This window comes from Schistocerca serialis, chromosome 3 (assembly GCF_023864345.2).
Source record: "Schistocerca serialis cubense isolate TAMUIC-IGC-003099 chromosome 3, iqSchSeri2.2, whole genome shotgun sequence".
Taxonomy (NCBI): Eukaryota; Metazoa; Arthropoda; class Insecta; order Orthoptera; family Acrididae; genus Schistocerca; species Schistocerca serialis.
In genome coordinates this window covers 802,832,281-802,854,957 of record NC_064640.1, presented here as the reverse complement: position 1 = coordinate 802,854,957, position 22,677 = coordinate 802,832,281, and the positions used below count along the sequence as shown (strand labels likewise).

The following is a 22,677-nucleotide window of genomic DNA, read 5'->3' as shown; positions in this document are numbered from 1 at the left end:
ACAGTGCCTGGCTCTCCTGTCTCCCTATGTGGATATAAATATCCTCAAAATTAAAACCAGCACTGGAAAGGGAGAGTGCTCACCTATCTGAGGGTTTATCTGAAGCCACTTTCTTCACTTCTGAATGACTTTTTGTGTGACCTTTTTTTCTTTACTTATGTGAGAAGTCCCCCGCCCCCCTCCCCCCATGAACCATGGACCTTGCCATTGGTGGGGAAGCATGTGTGCCTCAGTGATACAAATAGCCATGCCATAGGTGCAACCACAACGGAGGGGTATTTGTTGAGAGGCCAAACAAACGTGTGGGTCCTGAAGAGGGCAGCAGTCTTTTCAGTAGTAGCAGGGGCAACAGTCTGGATGATTGACTGACCTAGTCTTGTAACATTATTCAAAACTGCCTTGCTGTGCTGGTACTGCGAACGGCTGAAAGCAAGGGGAAACTACAATCAGCTTTACTGTATGGTTAAATGATGATGGCGTCCTCTTTGGTAAAATATTCCAGAGATAAAATAGTCCCCCAATCGGATATCCACATGGGGGCTACTCAGGAGGATGTCGTTATCAGGAAAAGGAAACTGGCGTTCTATGGATCGGAGAGTGGAATGTCAGATCCCTTAATCGGGCAGGTAGGTTAGGAAATCTAAAACGGGAAATGGGTAGGTTAAAGTTAGATATATTGGGAATTAGTGAAGTTCATTGGCAGGAGGAACAAGACTTCTGGTCAGGTGAATACAGGGTTATAAATACAAAATCAAATAGGGGTAATGCAGGAGTAGGTTTAATAATGAATAAAAAAAAAAAAAATAGGAGCACGGGTCAGCTATTACAAATAGCAAAGTGAACACATTATTTTAGCCCAAGATAGACATGAAGCCCACACCTAACACAGTAGTACAAATTTATATGCCAACTAGCTCCGCAGATACTGAAGAAATGTACGACGAGATAAAAGAAATTATTCAAATAGTGAAGAGAGACGAAAATTTAGTAGTTATTGACTGGCATGCGATAGTAGGAAAAGGAAAAGAAGGAAAAGTAGTAGGTGAATATGGAATGAGGATAAGAAATGAAAGAGGAAGCCGCCTGGTAGAACTCTGCACAGAGCGTAACTTGATCTAACTTAGCTAACACTTGGTTTAAGAATCATGAAAGAAGGTTGTACACATGGAAGAGGCCTAGAAACACTGGAAGGTTTGAGATAGATTGTATAATGGTAAGACAGAGATTTAGGGACCAGGTTTTAAATTATAAGACATTTCCAGGGGCAGATGTGGACTCTGACCACAATCTATTGGTTATGAACTGTAGATTAAAACTGAAGAGACTGCAAAGAGGTGGGAATTTAACAAGATGGGTCCTGGATAAACTGAAAGGACCAGAGGTTGTAGAGAGTTTCGAAGAGAGCATTAGGGATTGATTGACAGGAACAGGGGAAAGAAATATGGTAGAAGAAGAATGGGTAGCTTTGAGAGACGAAATAGCAAAGGTAGCAGAGGACCAAGTAGGTAAAAAGACTAGGGTTAGTAGAAATCCTTGGGTAACGGAAGAGATATTGAATTTAATTGATGAAAAGAGAAAATATAAAAATGCAGTAAATAAAGCAGGCAAAAAGGAATACAGACGTCTCAAAAATGAGATTGACAGGAAGTGCCAAATGGCTAAGCAGGGATGGCTAGAGGACAAATGTGAGGATGAAGAGGCATACATCACTAGGGGTAAGATAGGTACTGCCTACAGGAAAATGAGAGAGACCTTTGGAGAAAAGAGAACCACTTGTATGAATATAAAGAGTTCAGATGGAAAACCAGTTCTAGGCAAAGAAGGGAAAGCAGAAAGGTGGAAGGAGTATATAGAGGAACTATACAAGGGCGATGTACTTGAGGGCAATGTTATGGGAATGGAAGAGGACATAAGTGAAGATGAAATGGGAGATGTGATACTGCATGAAGAATTTGACAGAGCACTGAAAGACCTAAGTCGAAACAAAGTCCCAGGAGTAGACAACATTCCATTAGAACTACTGATAGCTTTGGGAGAGCCAACTACGACAAAACTCTACCATCTGGTGAGCAAGATGTATGAGACAGGTGAAAAACCCTCAGACTTCAAGAAAAATATAATAATTCCAATCCCAAATAAATCAAGTGTTGACAGGTGTGAAAATTACCGAACTATCAGTTTAATAAGTCACAGCTGCAAAATACTAACGTGAATTCTTTACAGGCGAATGGAAAAACTGGTAGAAGCCCACCTTGCGGAAGATCAGTTTGGATTCCATAGAAATGTTGGAACATTTGAGGCAATACTGACCCTACGACCTACCTCAGAAGAAAGGTTAAGGAAAGGCAAACCTACATTTCTAGCATTTGTAGACATAGAGAAAGCTTTTGACAATGTTAACTGGAATACTCTCTTTCAAATTCTGAAGGTGGAAAGGGTCAAATACAGGGAACGAAAGGCTATTTACAATTTGTACAAGAACCAGATGGCAGTTGTAAGAGTCGAGGGGCATGAAAGGGAAGCAGCAGTTGGGAAGGGAGTGAGACAGGGTGGTAGCCTATCCCCGGTGTTATTCAATATGTATATTGAGCAAGCATTAAAGGAAAAAAAAGAAAAATTTGGAGTAGGAATTAAAATCCATGGAGAAGAAATAAAAACTTTGAGGTTCGCCGATGACATTGTAATTCTGTCAGAGACAGCAAAGGATTTGGAAGAGCAGTTGCCCGGAATGGACAGTGTCATGAAAGGAGGGTATAAGATGAACATCAACAAAAGCAAAACGAGGATAATGGAATGTAGTCTAATTAAATTAGGTGATGCTAAGGGAATTAGATTAGGAAATGAAACACTTAAGGAAGTAGATGAGTTCTGCTATTTGGGGAGCAAAATAACAGATGATTGTCGAAGTAGAGAGGATATAAAATGTAAACTAGCAATGGCAAGAAAAGCTTTTCTGAAGAACAGAAATTTGTTAACATCGAGTATAGATTTAAGTGTCAGGAAGTCTTTTCTAAAAGTATTTGTATGGAGTGTAGCCATGTAAGGATGTGAAACATGGATGATTGATAGTTTAGATAAGAAGAGAATAGAAGCTTTCGAAATGTGGTGCTACAGAAGAATACTGAAGATTAGAAGGGTAGATCATGTAACTACTGAGGAGGTACTGAATAGAATCGGGGAGAAGAAGAATTTGTGGCACAACTTGACTAGAAGAAGGGGTCAGTTAGTAGGACATGTTCTGCGGCATCAAGGGATCACCAATTTAGTGATGGAGGGAAGCGTGGAGGGTCAAAATCATTGAGGGAGACCAAGAGATGAACACACTAAGCAGATTCAGAAGAATGTAGGTTGCAGTAATCACTTGGAGATGAAGAAGCTTGCACAGGATAGAGTAGCATGGAAAGCTGCATGAAATCAGTCTCTGGACTGAAGACAACAACAACATCATGTGAGAAGTTACTTGCATGGATTGGGAGGATTATTTAGTGGGCTTCTGATGGTGTGCTGCAGTTTCTGGCTGAGGGTCCAAGTCCATTGTTGATGGCTTTTGAATGATTTCAGGCTAAAGTGTAGCTTTTCTTCCCACAGGGACACTGAAAAGTGTATGTCCTTGTACTTGAATCTGTGGTCGAGGTTTGTGTGGAGGCATCAAACTTGGCAACTGGCTTCTTAAGGACCAATGCAAAAGAAGTAGCAAACATCAGAAGTTGCATAGTTTTGAAAATTGTCTTAGTTCACCATAAGCTATGCATGTCATAATTTTCAACTCCTGAACTTCCCTTTCCTCATTATAGACCCTGTATTTCCTGTCCCATACTGTGTGATCCTCACAGCAGTTCATACATTATTATTTGGTTCTTGAGCTGAGCCTCCACAATTTCCACACACAGCCTTCCCTTACATTCCACAGTGGTATAACCAGACCTTTGACATTTGAAGCATCGCATTGGGTTGGCAACAAATGGTTGAACCTTACAACAGATACAGCCTGCAAAAGTATGTTCAGATAATTCCACAGCTTTGAACATTAAAATAAATGCTGCAGTTTTTGGATGTGCCACTGACTCTCCTCACATAGTTCTGCACTTATTTGTCCATTCTTCACTTAACTTCTAAGGGTCTATCTCCATTATATCAGAGCAGGTAACCACGCCTTTGAAGAAGTCAAGGGTGTTCTGCAACTCAACCACAATAGGGTACTCAACTGAGGCCTTGCATCCCAGAAGCTTATATACTTGGTCTGACATGGCAGTTTCAACTAGATGTGTTCCATTATGAAGACATTTAACACTTTTAAGGACCCAGCAATACCCTCCAGTGCCTTGCGAATATAGAAAGGAGAGACCTTCTCAAAGACTCTACCTGCCCTCTTGATTACAATGAAAGTGTTATGGCAGTGTCCTGTTACTATAATTCTGAGACTTCTTCTCGAGCAGACTGACTAACCAAGCTCTGTTTGTTGGGTGGGTGTAGGTATTAGTTGTTAGTACACCCATCGCATCATGTGTAGAGTTGAGTTTAGGTCATTCCATTGAGAGCCCACAAGCTGCTAGGCAAACAAACAAATGTGGATCCACACAGAGTCTTGATGCTTGAGCAAGCCTTATACAATCTGCGGAAGGGGCGATGGGAGGGGGGAGGGGGGAGGGGAGAGGGGGGAGGGGAGAGGAAGGGTGCAGCACCCCAGTGGCTGCCCACTACAGACTGTTATATATATATCTCCCCAACACTGCTGGAAGAGCTCCCTCAGAAAAACATAGCCCTCCCTTCCCTAAGTTGTGGGACACACTTCATCAAGTCCCTCCACTGATGCCTGCCAAGCTTGGGTTTCCTCCACTGTTTCAAATAGACCCAGACATTTTCTATTCATTAAGATAAGGTGTCAGTCAAGGTGCAACTGAGTGCTCATCAAAACACATGCTCTGTCCCATGAACACAACTGTGTCACCTTGGAGGGTGGAAGTGACTACAGATAATAATCACGAAGGGAAACATTTGGTCATTGAGAATGTTTAAATAAACATCCCAGTTCATGCTCATCATAACATGAATAGTAGGGCCCAAATCACATATGGTATGAAAAATGTGAAAAACTTCGTCTCAACTACATCCTCCAAAGACGAGATGCACTCAATAAGTAATGCAACACTTTTTTTCTCAGCTAAGTCTGGTTGAAAAAATTTGTTGTGGGGCATTATGGAATACAAGGTTTGTTCAAAACATTCCAGAAAATTCAAAATTTCCCACCAATAGTGTGTTGGAGCACAATGCATTTGGCACCGTTGTACATGCCTGTGTTTAAAGTGTAACTGCCAGAAGTTTCGTTGTTGTTTGTCTGTCAGTTACTGTTCAGTACTGTATTGCGTAGAACATTGTGTTGCAAGTTTGCGAATTTCGAGATGACAGAGTTAGAGGAGCAATGTGTCTGCATTAAATTTTGGGTGAAACTCAAGAAAACCTTTACAGGAACACCAAATGACGCAGGAAGCCTACAGTGGTGAGTGCTTAAGCTTTACTTGGTGCCACAAATGGTTCACACAGTTTAAAAATGGCTGGATGGGTGTTAAAAATGACCCTCATTCAGGACGCCCTTCAACATCTACCAATGATGCTCATGACAGGAACATTGATGAAATTGTGCATGCCAATTGAAGACTGACTCTCGAAGAAATTGCAGAAGAATGTTAACACTTCCGTTGGATCATGTCATTAAATTCTGACAAAGCGTCTTCGATTGCATCATGTTGCCACCAAGTTCATCCCAAGGCTCATGAATAAAGACCAGAAAGACCTTTACCTCGTAATCTGTGAAGAGTTTTTGGATTGCACAAGTGAGAGTGAGAATCATAAATGCTGATGAGACATGGGCCTATAGTTGTGATATTGAGACCAAGGTTCAATCTTCACAATGGGCCAGGAAAGCTTCTCCAAGACCAAAAAAAGCTTGTCAGGTCAGGTCAAATGTCAAAGCCATGCTGATAACTTACTTTGACTTTGAAGTATTAGTTCATCACAAATTCGTGCCACAGGGACAAACTGTTAATTGATTGTTTTATCGGGATAGGTTGTGATGACTGAGAGAAAATGTGAGAAAGAAAAGGCATGAACTGAGGCAAGACAAGTCATGGCTCCTGCATCACAATAACTCATCTGCATATTCATCCCTGTCGGTGTGTGACTATTGCACAAAAAATGAAATCACTGTTAACCCTCATTCTCCGTACTCTCCAGACCTGGACCCTGCAGATTCCCCCCCCCCCCCCCCCCCCCCCAAAGTTGAAAACCTCATTGAAAGGATGAAGACTTACAATGATAGGCAAGATAAAAGAAAATTCACAGACGGCACTTCGTGCGATACAGGAAGAAGTATATCAAGACCGCTTCCAGAACTGAAAATGCCACTGGGAGTGGTGTACTAATTGCAGATTTTGAAGGATACCATGCACAGTAAGTAAAAGGTAAGCACAAAAAATTTTGTGGACAAAGTTCTGGAATTTTCTGAGCAAACCTCATATTCCCTCTTCAAGCCCTTATAGTTTCATGAAGTCCCAATAGGTGGCAGTGCTTCAAACAGCCTTCAAAATGGTGTCTGTAATGGAGATGTGTCCCAATCAGAGAGCTGTCAGAGATTCTTTTGGGGAAAACCTGAGCATCACATATATTCATAGGTGCTTGCAGAATGTCTATGAAGATCTGGCATTGAACAAAAACATGTTGAGTTGTTGGGCGAGGTGTCTGTCAATCACTGCAACAAGGTCACACTAACCTGTTCTATCTACCGCATGCCAGTCAGCTGCACATTGCTGTGACTTGTGCAATGTTTGAATCAATGAATCACAATCAAACACCTTGCTGCAGAACTGGACATCTCTGTTGGTAGTGTTGACACACTCGCCCACAAAACAGCATTGGACAGTTCTTATTCATTCACCCTACACTGTTGACCTCACACCTTCTGTCACCAATCTGTCTGGCCCAATGAAGGATGCACTCAGTGAGCAGCAAGACATTGACTCTGATATCGACCAGTACAACAGAACCATACAGGCATACATGCCCTCCCAGTAAGGTAGCGTAAGCCCATTGCACTGAATGGAGGTATGCTGAAAGATAAGGTTTTGTAGCCAAAAGTGTGGGGAATAATATGTTGTATTACTATCATGAATAAAACCAACTTGCTTTCAGAAAAAAAATTATCTACAATAATATTGGAAGCTGAAGAAGTGAATTAAAATTTGTGCTGTGGCCGGGACTCGAACCCGGGTCTTCTTGCTTACTAAGCAGATATGCTGACCATTACACCACCACAGCATTATGGTCAACATAGCTGCACGAACTACCCAAGTCAAATACCCTCCCCAACTTCGGTACTTCATGCAGCTATGTTGACCATAATGCTGTGGTGGTGTAATGGTCAGCATATCTGCCTAGTAAGCAAGAAGGCCCGGGTTCGAGTCCCAGCTGCAGCACAAATTTTAATTCACTTCTTCAGCTTCCAACATTATCGCAGATAAATTAGAGACTTAAATGTCTCAGGGAAAATTTAATTTAAGAAAAAAAATTGTTGCAGTACTCGCTGGACGCCCCTCGTACTACATATTAAATGCCTCATTGGGCATTCAGTGTACTCTATGACATGTACACTCCTGGAAATGGAAAAAAGAACACATTGACACCGGTGTGTCAGACCCACCATACTTGCTCCGGACACTGCGAGAGGGCTGTACAAGCAATGATCACACGCACGGCACAGCAGACACACCAGGAACCGCAGTGTTGGCCGTCGAATGGCGCTAGCTGCGCAGCATTTGTGCACCGCCGCCGTCAGTGTCAGCCAGTTTGCCGTGGCATACGGAGCTCCATCGCAGTCTTTAACACTGGTAGCATGCCGCGACAGCGTGGACGTGAACCGTATGTGCAGTTGACGGACTTTGAGCGAGGGCGTCTAGTGGGCATGCGGGAGGCCGGGTGGACGTACTGCCGAATTGCTCAACATGTGGGGCGTGAGGTCTCCACAGTACATCGATGTTGTCGCCAGTGGTCGGCGGAAGGTGCACGTGCCCGTCAACCTGGGACCGGACCGCAGCGACGCACGGATGCACGCCAAGACCGTAGGATCCTACGCAGTGCCGTAGGGGACCGCACTGCCACTTCCCAGCAAATTACGGACACTGTTGCTCCTGGGGTATCGGCGAGGGCCATTCGCAACCGTCTCCATGAAGCTGGGCTACGGTCCCGCACACCGTTAGGCCGTCTTCCGCTCACGCCCCAACATCGTGCAGCCCGCCTCCAGTGGTGTCGCGACAGGCGTGAATGGAGGGACGAATGGAGACGTGTCGTCTTCAGCGATGAGAGTCGCTTCTGCCTTGGTGCCAATGATGGTCGTATGCGTGTTTGGCGCCGTGCAGGTGAGCGCCACAATCAGGACTGCATACAACCGAGGCACACAGGGCCAACACCCGGCATCATGGTGTGGGGAGCGATCTCCTACACTGGCCGTACACCACTGGTGATCGTCGAGGGGACACTGAATAGTGCACGGTACATCCAAACCGTCATCGAACCCATCGTTCTACCATTCCTAGATCGGCAAGGGAACTTGCTGTTCCAACAGGACAATGCACGTCCGCATGTATCCCGTGCCACCCAACGTGCTCTAGAAGGTGTAAGTCAACTACCCTGGCCAGCAAGATCTCCAGATCTGTCCCCCATTGAGCATGTTTGGGACTGGATGAAGCGTCGTCTCACGCGGTCTGCACGTCCAGCACGAACGCTGGTCCAACTGAGGCACCAGGTGGAAATGGCATGGCAAGCCGTTCCACAGGACTACATCCAGCATCTCTAAGATCGTCTCCATGGGAGAATAGCAGCCTGCATTGCTGCGAAAGGTGGATATACACTGTACTAGTGCCGACATTGTGCATGCTCTGTTGCCAGCAATACAAAGGATGACCTGTCAATGTTTGGACCAAAATGGCATGTCCCATCATCAAGCAGCTCCTGGAGGAAGACACATGATTGCTGCTGCTGGCTTTACAGCAGACTAATGACACTGAGAAACACACCATCCACAGGATACTCTGCACAGAGCTGCAACTGCACAAAATCATATTGTGGCAGGTACCACATGAACCTTCACAAGTGGATGTGATATGCAATATCCTTTGAATACCTAGCAAACTGGCAACAGAACAGTGATCACAACTGTCATGAATAATCACCATCAATGAATTTTGGACCATGGAATATGAACCATAATTCAAACGTCAGTCCACGGAGTAGTAACATGCCATATCACCAATGGGACAGAACGTCAGAATCCTTCCTCTGTGAAACTGATGGTGATCGTCGCATATGACGTCAGGGGCATCATAGTGTGCCACTTCATTCTATATGGCAGAACAGTGAGTCCAGAGTACTACAGGGCCTTCCTGGTGCTACAGATACAATGCAGAGCACTGTTTGCGAGGGTTATGGAGAAATTTTTGTGAGACAGCTGTTTACATGGAATGATATGGAATCCCCCTTCATAGAATCTCACTGGAAGATGATACAGAAACATACACTATGTGATCAAAAGTACCCGGACACCTGGCTGAAAATGACTTACAAGTTCATGGCGCCCTCCACTGGCAATGCTGGAATTCAATATGGTATTGGCCCATCCTTAGCCTGGATGACAGTTTCCACTCTCGCAGGCATACGTTCAATCAGGTGGTGGTTAGTGTTTAACGTCCCGTCGACAACGAGGTCATTAGAGATGGAGCGCAAGCTCGGGTTAGGGAAGGAATAGGAAGGAAATCAGCCGTGCCCTTTCAAAGGAACCATCCCGGCATTTGCATGAAACGATTTAGGGAAATCACGTAAAACCTAAATAAGGATGGTTGGAGACGGGATTGAACCGTCGTCCTCCCGAATGCGAGTCCAGTGTGCTAACCACTGCGCCACCTCGCTCGGTTTCAATCAGGTGCTGGAAGGTTTCTTGGGGAATGGCAGCCCATTCTTCACATAGTGCTGCACTGAGGAGAGGTATCGATGTCTGTTGGTGAGGCCTGGCATGAAGTCACCATTGCAAAGCATCCCAAAGGTGTTCTATAGGCTACATGTCAGGACTCTGTGCAGGTCAGTCCATTACAGGGATGTTATTGTCATGTAACAACTCTGTCACAGGCCGTGCATTATGAACAAGTGCTCGATCGTGTTGAAACATGCAATTGCCATCCCCGAATTGCTTTTCAACAGTGGGAAGCAAGAAGGTGCTTAAAACATCAATGTAGGCCTGTACTGTGATAGTGCCACACAAAGCAACAAGGGATGCAAGGCCCCCTACATGAAAAACATGACCACACCATAACACCGCTGCCTCCAAATTCTACAGTTGGCACTACACACACTGGCAGATGTTCACCAGGCATTCGCCATGACCACACCCTGCCATCGGATTGCCACATTGTGTACTGTGTCTTGTCACTTCACAGAAAGTTTTGCCACTGTCCAATCGTCCAATGCATTTACCAGCATGATGTATAGCTTACGAGCAGCCGCTCCACCATGAAATCCAAGTTTTCTCACCTCCCGCCTAACTGTCATAGTACTTGCAGTGGATCCTGACACAGTTTGGAATTCCTGTGTGATGGTCTGGATAGATGTCTGCCTATTACACATTACATCAGTCAACAGATGAGGTTAGCCTGCACGCTTTTGTGCTGTACGTGTCCCTTCATGTTTCCACTTCACTATCACATCAGAAACAGTGGACCTAGGGATGTTTAGGAGTGTGGAAATCTCAAGTACAGACATATGACACAAGTGACACCCAATCACCTGACCACGATTGAAGCCTGTGAGTTCTGCAGAGCGCCAAATTCTGCTCTCTCTCAATGTCTAATGACTACTGAGATCGCTGATACGAAGTACCTTGCAGTAGATGGCAGCAAAATGAAATACATATGTTTTTGGGGGTGTCCGGATACTTTTGATCACATAGTGTAGGTTCTCCCTTAGGTGCAAAATGTAGCACCTTGGCACAGACACTGAGGGACATAGTTAAGTGGTTCTTGTCCTGGGTGGCACTGAGTAACAACAGAGAGGTTCTGAAATGTTGCCAGAAAGTGTGAGAGTAATGTTTTATGTATGCAGTGGAGATATACTTCTGCACAAAGTGGGTCAGGCATGGCCATGCTGTGATGGCAATTTAAGAAAGGGGGACTGAGTGTTGAAAAAGGGACTGATTGTTACTGCATAAGTGGTACCAAAGTGTGACCGCACTTTAATCAAAGGGTTTTTATGGTTTGGAATGGGTCGCAGTTGTTAAAATTGGTGTTTGTTGGCTGTCATGTGAACAGATGTTCTTAAGGAGCCTTCAATGAAATGGATGTAGACGCTCGGGGAGATGACTCACTTGCCTCAAGAGAACCAGGTGAATAAAATGGGGCAAAAAGTGCTGAGATTCTGAAAGTATGAGGACAGGATGTCCTTAACTTGTGTCAAGATCCTAAAGGTATTATCTATGTGCATCTGAACCAGGCCCGTGAACAAGTTGGTGAAGAACTATCCCTTTTTAGTGCCCATGACAGTGCCACAGATTTGTTTCCAGGTGACATCTTAAAAGGGGAAGTAGATACTGGTAAGAATATAGTGGTTATGGTTACCAGGAAGCAGATTATGATTTTGAAGTCAGCTGCCTGTTGGAAGATGTTACGTTCAATGGCAGAATGCGATGGAAGTTGTCAGTGTTGTAAAGAAAAGAAGAATCTTCAGCGAAAAGTGCCAGGTAGTAAAGGGACAAGAACTGTGGAAAGCTAGTGGAACAGTGATTTGTGTCTTTGATGTAATAGAGAAGCTGGCAGACAAAAGATTCTGTAATTATTAACAGTGGAGATACCACCAGTTGGGGTATAATTAACCATTACAATGTGAAGTTTCAGCTGGTGGAGGTTAAGGAGCTCGAGAACCATGCAGGAGGGGTGATTCTTGAAACATAGCTTGCTTTGTTAGTCTGTAAGATCCAGACGGCAGCAGACACCATTGCCCAGGTAGATGCAGTGTTCCTCGACTTCCATGATGCACTCAATACAGTTCCACACTGTGTCCTAATGAATAAAATACTAGAGACAGAATATCAGACTAGTATTCTAATTGGACTGAAGTGTTCCTAGCAAACAACAAAGCACATCATTCTTAACAGAGAGGAATCTTCTCACATAAAAGTAACTTCTGGTGTACAAAACATATAAATAACATAGTGGATAGTAACATAAATTCAATGAGGCCTTTCATGGATGATACTATTACATAAAGATTGTCTAGAACGGGAGAAAATTGTAGTGAAATGGAGGAAGCTTGCTGCAGGGATTGACAGATGACCCTTAACATAAATAAGTGTAATATACTGCAGTTAAATGAGCAGAAAAATCCATTACTGCACAATTACACAATTGCAAAACACTCAATGGAAGTAGTTGCACCCATTAAATATTGGGAGTATGGGTACGATAAACTATGGCTGAATGCCAACCAAGCCATCTGGTTGTAGCACTTGCTACTAAATATAACGTTAGATTTCAACAACTGCTCCTCAAGCCACGTCATCTGGATCTTTCTTCCTCCAGCCTCAACACCAGATGTTCTGGAAATACTGAATCTACTAAACCCATCTATCTACTGATGCCCACGGTGTAATCAAAGTGGCACACATCAGTCACTCAGCGAAATCCTATATGCGTGAAACACATGACAAAACAAGAATTATAATTATTCTCATGACAACAAATTCATCGGCTCCGCCAACTAACAACAAAGCTATCACCTACCAACCTAACCTAGAGCCTAGGCTACACTACTCTGTACGGCGTCAAATGCCACACATCATTATGTCACACTTCAAAGTTGAAGTGCGGTATCAATAGGTTCAAATGCTTCACATTTCTGAAACGCACAGGCTGGAAACATTCTTGCAACATATATATCATCCATACAGGTCCTCTGGATTCAATCATTATCAGGCATTGTTCTCCTCCTGCTTCTATGGTCCATTGCCACGTCTTTCCACAATCCTGCGACATGATATTACACACACTTGTATTAGTGTTTAAAATGTTGGAAATCTACTGTCTTTTTCACAGCATCTCTTCTACTTCACCAATAGTGATCTATCATAGACAAAAATTGCTATATGCAGTGTCTGTGTTTTTCAGTATACTATAATTTCATTCTGTCAAGCATCAATGCAGGCACAGAAATTGTGTGACTGCAGGTCATGTACACTCAGTGGCACATGGAGATATGGGTCAGTCCTGGAGCTTGGACAGCTACTTCGTTACGGCAACCACTTGGGTACAGTGGTAAATCTGGGTTTAAGTCCTAGTCGAGAACAGATTTTCATTTGTTATTTATAAACTGTGCAGCTAAAGTCTAATCATATTTACATTTCTGAATACATTTCTTCCAACTTAAATAGTGTCTGGTGATCACAGGTATGTAATTTCCTTTCGTAAGAACAAATTTATAGGTCTCCACTGCAACCCACCTGGCAGTTTATAAATATTTGTATAGTAATGCATTTTAGGTGGATACCTAACTATTTTTCTATAAAAAATTAGAATTTGACTTAAGTTATCATCACTACAGTGTTTCACTCTGGACAACATTATGAAATGATTCTAGACAGAGTGGATAACCAAAAAATTCAACTTACCAGCTAACGTATGAGTTGAAAAGTCCTTGAAGAGGAAATCTGAGATTCTGCTCCCAATCCAGAAACTGTTCTGCATCTGAAGAAAGTTATAATAGCCTAATTAAGTGAAATCCAAACCAATAAGACACATATATGCCAACAGATGAATTCACAATGTAATAAGGCCATACATTCATAATAATTTTAAAGACATGTTTGTTATTAAGTTCACGTAGTTCTGATGTAAATTAACATTTTAAAATAGAGTAGCCTCAGACAGTAATTAACATTTTATAACATTGTAACTGCATTTTTCAGTCAGTATCTGACACCTTAAAATAATTGTAAGACCAAAACTGCAATAGTGAAATTAAATAAAGTACATCTAATGTAGAAAATATTGTCAAAAATTTTTATAACAAGTTCACATGTACAGTGCGTTGCATTTACACAGAGCTGACAAGCTTATTTTAAAGTGCATAACCTGACACCTATCATAACCACATTAACAAACAGCCTTTTCTTTTTTGGTTTAATAACTTACCAGTTACATCGTCAATAGTGCAGGAGTAAATCTACCAGAGATCTGGAAAATTGTCGACATGCCCCACATTTTAGCCTTCAGAGAAATTTTATTTTATTATTACTGTTATTATTTCCAATGTCATTAATATTACTGGAATCACAGAAAATAATTTGCATACTATAGCCAGTCATAATATAACCTGTAACTAACAAAGTCAAGAATAATATAGTATTATATGAAGACGGTATCTGGTCTTTCGGACGTGTCCGAAAGAACAGATACATAGTTAAGGCTAGCTGGCCATTGACCTTCTTCTTCTGTGCTGGATGCATACACATTGCCCGAACTCTCACGGTACTCGGTAAGACTGTCTGCCGCCATTAATGAGTGTAATGGGCAGGGGCACTACGAATGTAGTGTGTGGGCATTAAGTTGGGAATGTGGGTACCATAGGGAGTGTGCAAGGGATAAATCCCTGTCGTCGCACTATCCTCTGTGCCCTCGGTGGCTCAGATGGATAGAGCGTCTGCCATGTAAGCAGATCTCGGGTTTGAGTCCCGGTTGGGACGCACATTTTCAACTGTCCCTGCTGTATATCAACGTCTGTCGACAGTTTAGGGTCTTGATTTAATTATCATTTCATCAATATAGTATTATGTCAAAGTTCTGCTTTCAAAAAAGGAAGATTGGTGTTTAATGTCCCATCAACGATGAGGTCATTAGAAACAAAATACAGTCTCATACAGGATGACAAGGAAAATCAGCCATGTGCCCTTTCAAAGGAACCATCCCGGTATTTCCCTGGAATGATTTAGCGAAATCACAGAAAACCTAAATCAGGATGGTCGGACACAGATTTGCTCCATCATCATCCTGAATGCAAGTCCATTGTGCTAATCACTGGACAGCCTCGCTCAGTCAGCTTTCAAAGTTTGAGCTTCTATCATATCATGCCATCCTATGTCTTTTACTTTCATGTCCTACATTTGTTTGTAATTCCTCCATTTGCACCCTCTTATCCTACATTTCATACAAGAAGCAAGTGGACCTAGCTATGAGCTCATTTTTGACAAGACTAGTTGGTATAACAACCAGTACTCCATATGAAGGAATTACCTATATTTACTACAATTATGGACTGCGTATAATATTCAAGCAGGACCAGTGATAAAATACTGCTTGGTACTTTAAATCTGCAGAGGACTAAATGGTAAGAAGGAAGTAAGATTAAGGTTTAATGACTACAGATGACAATAGCAGAATCATCCCAGCATTTACATTGAGTGAGTGAGATAAACCAAAAGAAACTGCAAACTGACTGGTCGGATGGTGGTTTTAACACAGGTCCTCCTGAATGCAAGAATGGTCACTGAACCATCAACAAGTTAGTTTCATGTTCCATGGGTCATCTTCATGACAGCTCAAAGTGATGTAGAATGAGTCACTTTATATATTCAAATCACAAACTATATTGTGAACATGCTGATCATTCACAAGTGCTCCCCCCACCATATGCGAGTTAGCAATTCCTGCCCACCACCTTTTACACATCATAACAATAGAAATTATTCTACAAAATAGGAGGAGTAGTCAAGGAGAAACCTTTTCAGTTTGTTTTCAAATTTTACTTTGCTTTCTGTTACACACATTATATCACTGGGTACCCACACTCTTGAGGTAATGAAGGCATGGGGCACTTCCCATACCACAATTTAAAGGGTGTACTGTGACTACCTTAACCCTTTCAGCCCCTTTGGCTACAATTGTCTACATTAACTTTCACTGTGTCTTAGCTGCAGCAGAAGTATTTTTCCCAATGGAAACTTGAGGCACACATTTGTGAATGCTCAACCTTTTCCTTATGTGCAAGTGCTGCCAACTGTTGGGCACCACTACAAAAATATCAGCAAGTCAATGCAGCAGTGTGCAGCAGCTTATGACAGTGCACATAAGCCTTATGACCAAAAGAATACATGGAAGTAGTTGGTTCACTGTATTTTACATTGTAATTAAATATTGTTATTTTGCTTGGTAATTACTGAATGATCTCTTTATTCTTTATTACAATAGAGAATACTCTGTAATTTGTTATTTTAGTCCCTAAAATGAACCCAAATGTACAAAGTGTGATTTGAAAATAGGTACATATTTTTGTATAAATATTGCATCTAAAACTGTTAAAAATCACCTACAGCACTAACACATAAATCAAAAATTTCCATCTGCCAGAAAAAAATCGTACCTGAAAGAGTTAATATACAGAAAACCAGTGCCACAAGCACCAACAATGGCAGGTCAGAGTGTGTTGAAAACAGCAGGTGTCATGGCCAACTGTTATGGTTCATAGAAACAGATATTCAGACTACAGTGGGGGAAATCACTTGGCTGTTCAATCCTGTACACTAAACAACTACAGCTAGTGAACAGTCTTATAGACTGGAACCAACAATACGCTGTATAGAACAGAAACCAGTAGTACCCAGTACCCAGGTTGCAATGAGTCACAGAGTACGGGTGCAGAAGCACCACCACTGGGTATTTGAAGCACAGAAATAGATCCCTGGAGTATGAGTCACAATCATGTCCAAACTTCATGAACAATAATTTTTTGTTGCTGTAGTTTACAGATGTTCTTCAGAATCTCATTTCTACAAGACCCAGGAAATATTATTAGAGAGTATAAGCTATACCCGTAAGACACTTAGCTGAGAACAAGTTCAAGGCTATATGGGACACCCCAATGGGCCATGTCCAGACAGGATGGCTTGCATGCTTCAATGGGACAATCATACTGTAGATGCAGCAACAACAGACAGGTGTCTGTGCAGAAGCTAGACAAACTTTTAGTTCCTGAAGACTGAGCAACAGTCTTTGGAGTAGTTGCACGAGAAACAGTCCACATGAATGGCTGATCTGGGCTTGTAACACTTACCCACTATAGAGTTTCTACGTCAGCACTGTGAATAGCTGATAGGAAGAGGAACTAAAACCATTATTTTTCTCAAGGGAATGCAACTATTCTTTATGAGCTAATGATGATGGCATCGTTGTTGTTGTGGTCTTCAGTCTGAAGACTTGTTTGAGGCAGCTCTTGATGCTACTCTATCTTGTGCAAGCCTTTTCATCTCCGAATAACTACTGTAACCTATATCCCTCTGAATCTGCTTACTGTATTCACCTCTTTGTCTCCCTCTACGATTTTTACCCCACACGCTTCCCTCCAGTACTAAATTGGTGATCCCTTGATGTCTCAGAATGTGTCCTACCAACTGATCACTTCTTTTGGTCAGATTGTACCACAAATTTCTCTTCTTCACAACCCTATTCATTAGTTACATGATCTACTCATCCAATCCTTCTAATCTTCGGCATTATTCTGTAGCACCACATTTCAAAAGTTTCTATTCTTTTCTTGTCTAAACCGTTTATTATCCCCCATGTTTCACTTCCATGCATGGCTACACTCCAGGCAAATACTTTCAGAAAAGACTTCATCACATTTAAGTCTATATTGGGTGTTAATAAATTTCTGTTCTTCAGAAATGATTTTCTTGCCACTTCTAGTCTAAATTTTATATCCCCTCTGCTTTGGTCATCATCAGTTTCTTTACTGCCCAAATATCAACACTCATCTACTACTTTTAAGTGTCCTGTTTTCTACTCTAATTCCCTCAGCATCACTCGATTTAATTCAACTATATCCCATTATCCTTGTTTTGCTTTTGTTGATGTTCATCTTATATCCTCCTTTGAAGATACTGTCCATTCCATTCAACTGCTCTTCCAAGTCCTTTGCTGTCTCTGCCAAAACTGCAATGTCATCAGCAAGTCTCAAAGTTTTTATTTCTTCTCCCTGGACTTTACTTCCTACTTTTTCTTGTGTATATGAATGACCTTTCGTCTGTTACAATGCCAGATGCTAAGTTTGTTCTGTTTGCAGATGATACAAACACTGCAATAAGTAGCAAGTCAAGTACAGATTTAGAAATAGCTGCTAATCAAATTTTCACTGACAGTAATAAGTGGTTTAAAGCTAATTCTTTGTCATTAAACTTTGGGAAGACTGACTACATGCAGTTCAGAACCTGTAAGAGATTTCCTTCCAGCATGAGTATACCATATGAAGACATGCAGATCAAAGAGATTGACAGTGTTAAATTTCTGGCATTACAGCTCAATAAAAAATTCAATTGGGAAGGGCATACCACAGAATTGCTTAAGCGCCTAAACAAGTCTGTATTTGCCGTGAGAATGATGTCACATGTAGGAGATATAAACAAACTTGCATACTTTGCTTACTTTCATTCTATTATGTCATATGGGATCATACTCTGGGGCAACTCATCAAACCGAGCAAAAGTTTTTAGGGTGCAAAAGCATGTGATAAGAATCATTTGTGGTGTAAATTCAAGAACATCTTGTAGAAACCTGTTCAAGGAACTTTGTATTCTACCCACTGCTTCTAAGTATATTTAGTCCTTAATGAAATTTGTTGCAAGTAATACATCTCTATTTCCAACAGTACACAGCATCAACACTAGGAATGAGAAGAATCAACATAAAGGCCTAAAATCACTTACCTTGGTCCAAAAAGGGGTCCAATATTCACGAACACACATTTTTAATAAATTGCCAGCAACCATTAAAAACTTGGTTTCAGATAAAGCACAGTTTAAACAGAGTTTGAAAGAATTGTTGATAGGCAACTCATCCTACTCCATAGATGAATATCTTTACAGAGACTGTTAAGTCAGCTTAGGTAAAAATATCTGTTAGATTTCAATTTTGACAACACTTCGTCACAACGCTCAAGATTAGGTATTTTGCATATGATAAATTTATTAATAGTGGATAACAGTGTTTCATACTGACAGTGTGTTAATTCTGTAATTATTAGCTGTCCCAGTTTACTGCATTGTATTAGCTTATTTTTGACTATCTCCTGACAAATGATCAGGGTAGTAAGAATTACATTCAAATGTTTTATGTCATACTTCGTGACATGTTCCACACCCACGAGAATCATCTCATTTTTTGGGTCTATGGAATGAAAACTGAATCTAATCTAATCCCAATTTTTCTTTTGTTTCCTTTACTGCCTGCTCAATATACAGATTGAATAACATCAGGGATAGGCTACAACCCTGTCTCACTCCCTTCTCAACTACTGCTTCCCTTTCATGCCCCTCGACCTTGTAACTGCCCTCTGGTTTCCGTACAAATTGTAAATAGCCTTTTGCTCCCTGCATTTTACCTCTGCCACCTTCATCACAAGTAAATCCAGAGGTAAAATTCAATCCATTTGGATCTCTGACTGGGACTAATGGGGAGGATGTCACCAACAGGGAAAACAAAACTGGCATTCAACAGGTCAGAGGACAGAATGTTTGATCCCTTAATCAGGCAGATGGATTAGAGAATTTGGAAACTGAAATGGATTGGTTGAAGTTAGGTATTGTGGGAATTACTGAAGTGCAGTGGTAGGAAAAAAAGACTTATGGTCAGTTGAGTAAAATGTAAAAAAATTAAATAGTGACAATGCCGGAGCAAGTCGAATAATAAGAGAAAAAACTGGAATGCAAATAAGCCAGTACTAACAGTATAGCGAATGCATTATAGTAGCCAAGATAGACATGAAGGCAACACCCACCACAATACTACATGATTCCCTACTAGCTCAGTGTATGAGGCAGAGATTGAAACACTGTATGATGAGGTAAGAGAGATTATACAGTTAGTTCAGGGCGATGGAAATTTAAATGTAATGGGAGATGGGAATTTCATATCAGGATAAGGAAGAGCAGAAAAAAATTGTAGGAAACATGGATGTGGGGGGAAGGAATTAAAAGGCAACATGGTTGGTAGAATGTGCACAGAGCCAAATTTAATCAATGGAAATATTTGGTTTAAGAAAGATTAAAGAAAACAGCACACTCGAAACGTGGAGACGCAAGAAGTGTTCAGATGGATTATGTACAAGTAACAAAGATATAGAAACTAGATTTTAAAATGTAAGGTATTTCTATGGGCACATACTGACTTTGGCCATAATTTATTGGTTATGAACTGCAGATTAAAACTGATGAAACAGCAGAAAGGTAAGATATGGATTTATAGTACACAAGAAGTCTATGATCTCAACAATGCTGGTATTAGTTTGTAAGATAATGGCTTAACTCAGTGTGTTACTCATCCTTCAATTGTACAATAGTTACTAAGTTTCAAAATGATAGACCTAAGTGCAGTAATTCTTGTACATCAATTTATAAAAATTTATTTATTATATTTAAAACAATTACTATTTCATCAAATTTATTTACGGTTTTAACATATATTGTACTTACTGAATGTTTGTATATAAAGTGTTTTTGTAAACTGATGTCGCTGTCTGACAAAGAATAACACATGGAAAAAGACTTTGTCAATTAATATGATCAACAGCTGATAAAAACTCTTTATTCTTATTCAAAATGACACGCAGCAGTATAGAGCAAGCAAGAAAACTATATTCACTGCATTAATTTGTCTGAAAAACTAAAACGAATTTCATACGTTAGATAATTGGTCCATAAAAAATGGAATGACAAACAAAAACACGCTTAGCACTCATGATGAAAATCCTCAACTTACTGGCTTAGAATACAACAGTACAGCCGTGATTATGTGCAGGCAGTTCCTTTGCTGAATAGCAAAGTACCTTATGGATTTAGAAGAGGAATAATCCAGTTTTTAATGAAAATTTATTTCAGTGGACTGAAAATGCTGCGGTATATGCAACAAGAAATGAAAAAAATAACTTCATGTTAATTGCATAATTCATTATGAACACACGATAATAATATTGCTGCTGCACAGTCTCAGTTAATGGACAGTAACAGTCCAATGACACCAACGAACTTTCAAACTTTCATAGTGTTTATTTCATTCAACAATCATTTTTAGCCTGTGAAAACAATCTGTAGCCTCAACGTCAGGAAAAATTACGAATTTTGCGTATTCTTCACGAGAGACTCACATAACAATAATAGGTTGATGCCCTGAGCCTCACAGTAATTGTATACCACAATACATGGATTAACAACGAATGTAAATTTAACCAGCTCATGTTCTATACAAGCGTTACATAAATTTTTCACTATGGCAATTTAGTTTTCTGTAATTTCTGTTTCACACTCACCTCTGTGTTGCAAACAGCTGCCTTAGCAACACCTTATCCCCTACTCCCCATATCAACGCTCGTCAGAACGCAAACATTCGGTGTTACGTTAACATACACACGAAGAAACGACACTACAACAGTTGATCACGGGTCGCCCCCTGACATTGTCAAACAAATCTCCCACCAAACGCAAGATAACATTCATCGGTCAACAACAATCTCAAAGATAAAAGCTACCAGTAGATTCTGTTGCTGATATAAAAGCGCAGTGCTGGAATCTATTAACTACACAGAAAATCTTATAATAACAACAAGAAATAATATTGTGCCCCAAATTTTCGTAGAAATAACCATAAAATAAACACTGTAAAGAGATAGGTGCGTGGTGATGAAGATTTATTTCCATCATATTCCGTCAAACTTTCAGTGCTAAATGTGCTGTATAAATTCTGGGATGTCACCACAAATCAAATTATTATCGTATTTATGGAACACCTAACCAATGGATAAAGTCATATCTAACCAAAAGAGTGCAGAAAGATTTACTTGATAGTTCATCCACTGTAAGACTCAATATTAGGTGCTCTATTGTTTCTCATATATGTCAGCGACCTTCCGAATAATAGACCAACAGCAGAATTAGTTCTTTAAGTGGATGACAACAGTATTGTAAACAGTTCAAAAATGTTAAATAATGTTCTTAAAAATATCATGCAATAGTTTTCTGCAAATAGTCTCATCTCAGTTTAAAAGACACAACGTTTTCACTTCTGCACATCTAGAGACGCATAAGTGTGACACATGATGAGCAAATAATGACTAGGGCGGAAACTTAGAAAATTTTAGTCTCCACATTGAAGAGACTTTAATCTGGAAAAAACACGTTTTGGAACTTCTAAAACAGAGTAGTTCAGTCACATTTACACTTCCAGTTGGTGAGGAGAGAGAAATCAGTAACTTGACATATTTTGATTATTTTCGTTAAGCAACATCATATGGACTTATGTTCAGGGGTAACTCATCATTCTGACCACAATCTATTGGTTATGAACTGCAGATTGAAACTGAAGAAACTACAAAAAGGTGGAAATTTAAGGAGATGGGACCTGGATAAACTGAAAGAACCAGAGGTTGTACAGAGTTTCAGGGAGAGCATAAGGGAACAATTGACAGGAATGGGGGGAAAGAAATACAGTAGAAGAAGAATGGGTAGCTCTGAGGGACGAAGTAGTGAAGGCAGCAGACGATCAAGTAGGTAAAAAGACGAGGGCTAGTAGAAATCCTTGGGTAACAGAAGAAATATTGAATTTAATTGAT

General features: G+C 40.9%; 1 protein-coding gene and 2 non-coding genes across 3 annotated transcripts in view; 1 reads left to right on the top strand and 2 right to left on the bottom strand.

Moving 5' to 3' along the window:
- Window positions 1-21,583, bottom strand: part of LOC126470650 (probable low affinity copper uptake protein 2) — an 86,407-nt gene extending 64,824 nt beyond the window's left edge. Inside the window, exons 1-2 of the mRNA XM_050098631.1 lie at window positions 21,379-21,583; window positions 13,697-13,772 (exon numbers count right to left, since the gene is read on the bottom strand). Of these exons, the coding sequence (XP_049954588.1) occupies window positions 13,697-13,772 (76 nt within the window). The 5' untranslated portion in view covers window positions 21,379-21,583. The remainder of the gene's footprint in view (window positions 1-13,696; window positions 13,773-21,378) is intronic.
- Window positions 7,239-7,311, bottom strand: Trnat-agu (transfer RNA threonine (anticodon AGU)). The gene has a single exon. It is a non-coding gene; the product is annotated as a tRNA-Thr (tRNA).
- Window positions 7,397-7,469, top strand: Trnat-agu (transfer RNA threonine (anticodon AGU)). The gene has a single exon. It is a non-coding gene; the product is annotated as a tRNA-Thr (tRNA).
- Window positions 21,584-22,677: the final 1,094 nt, after the last annotated feature.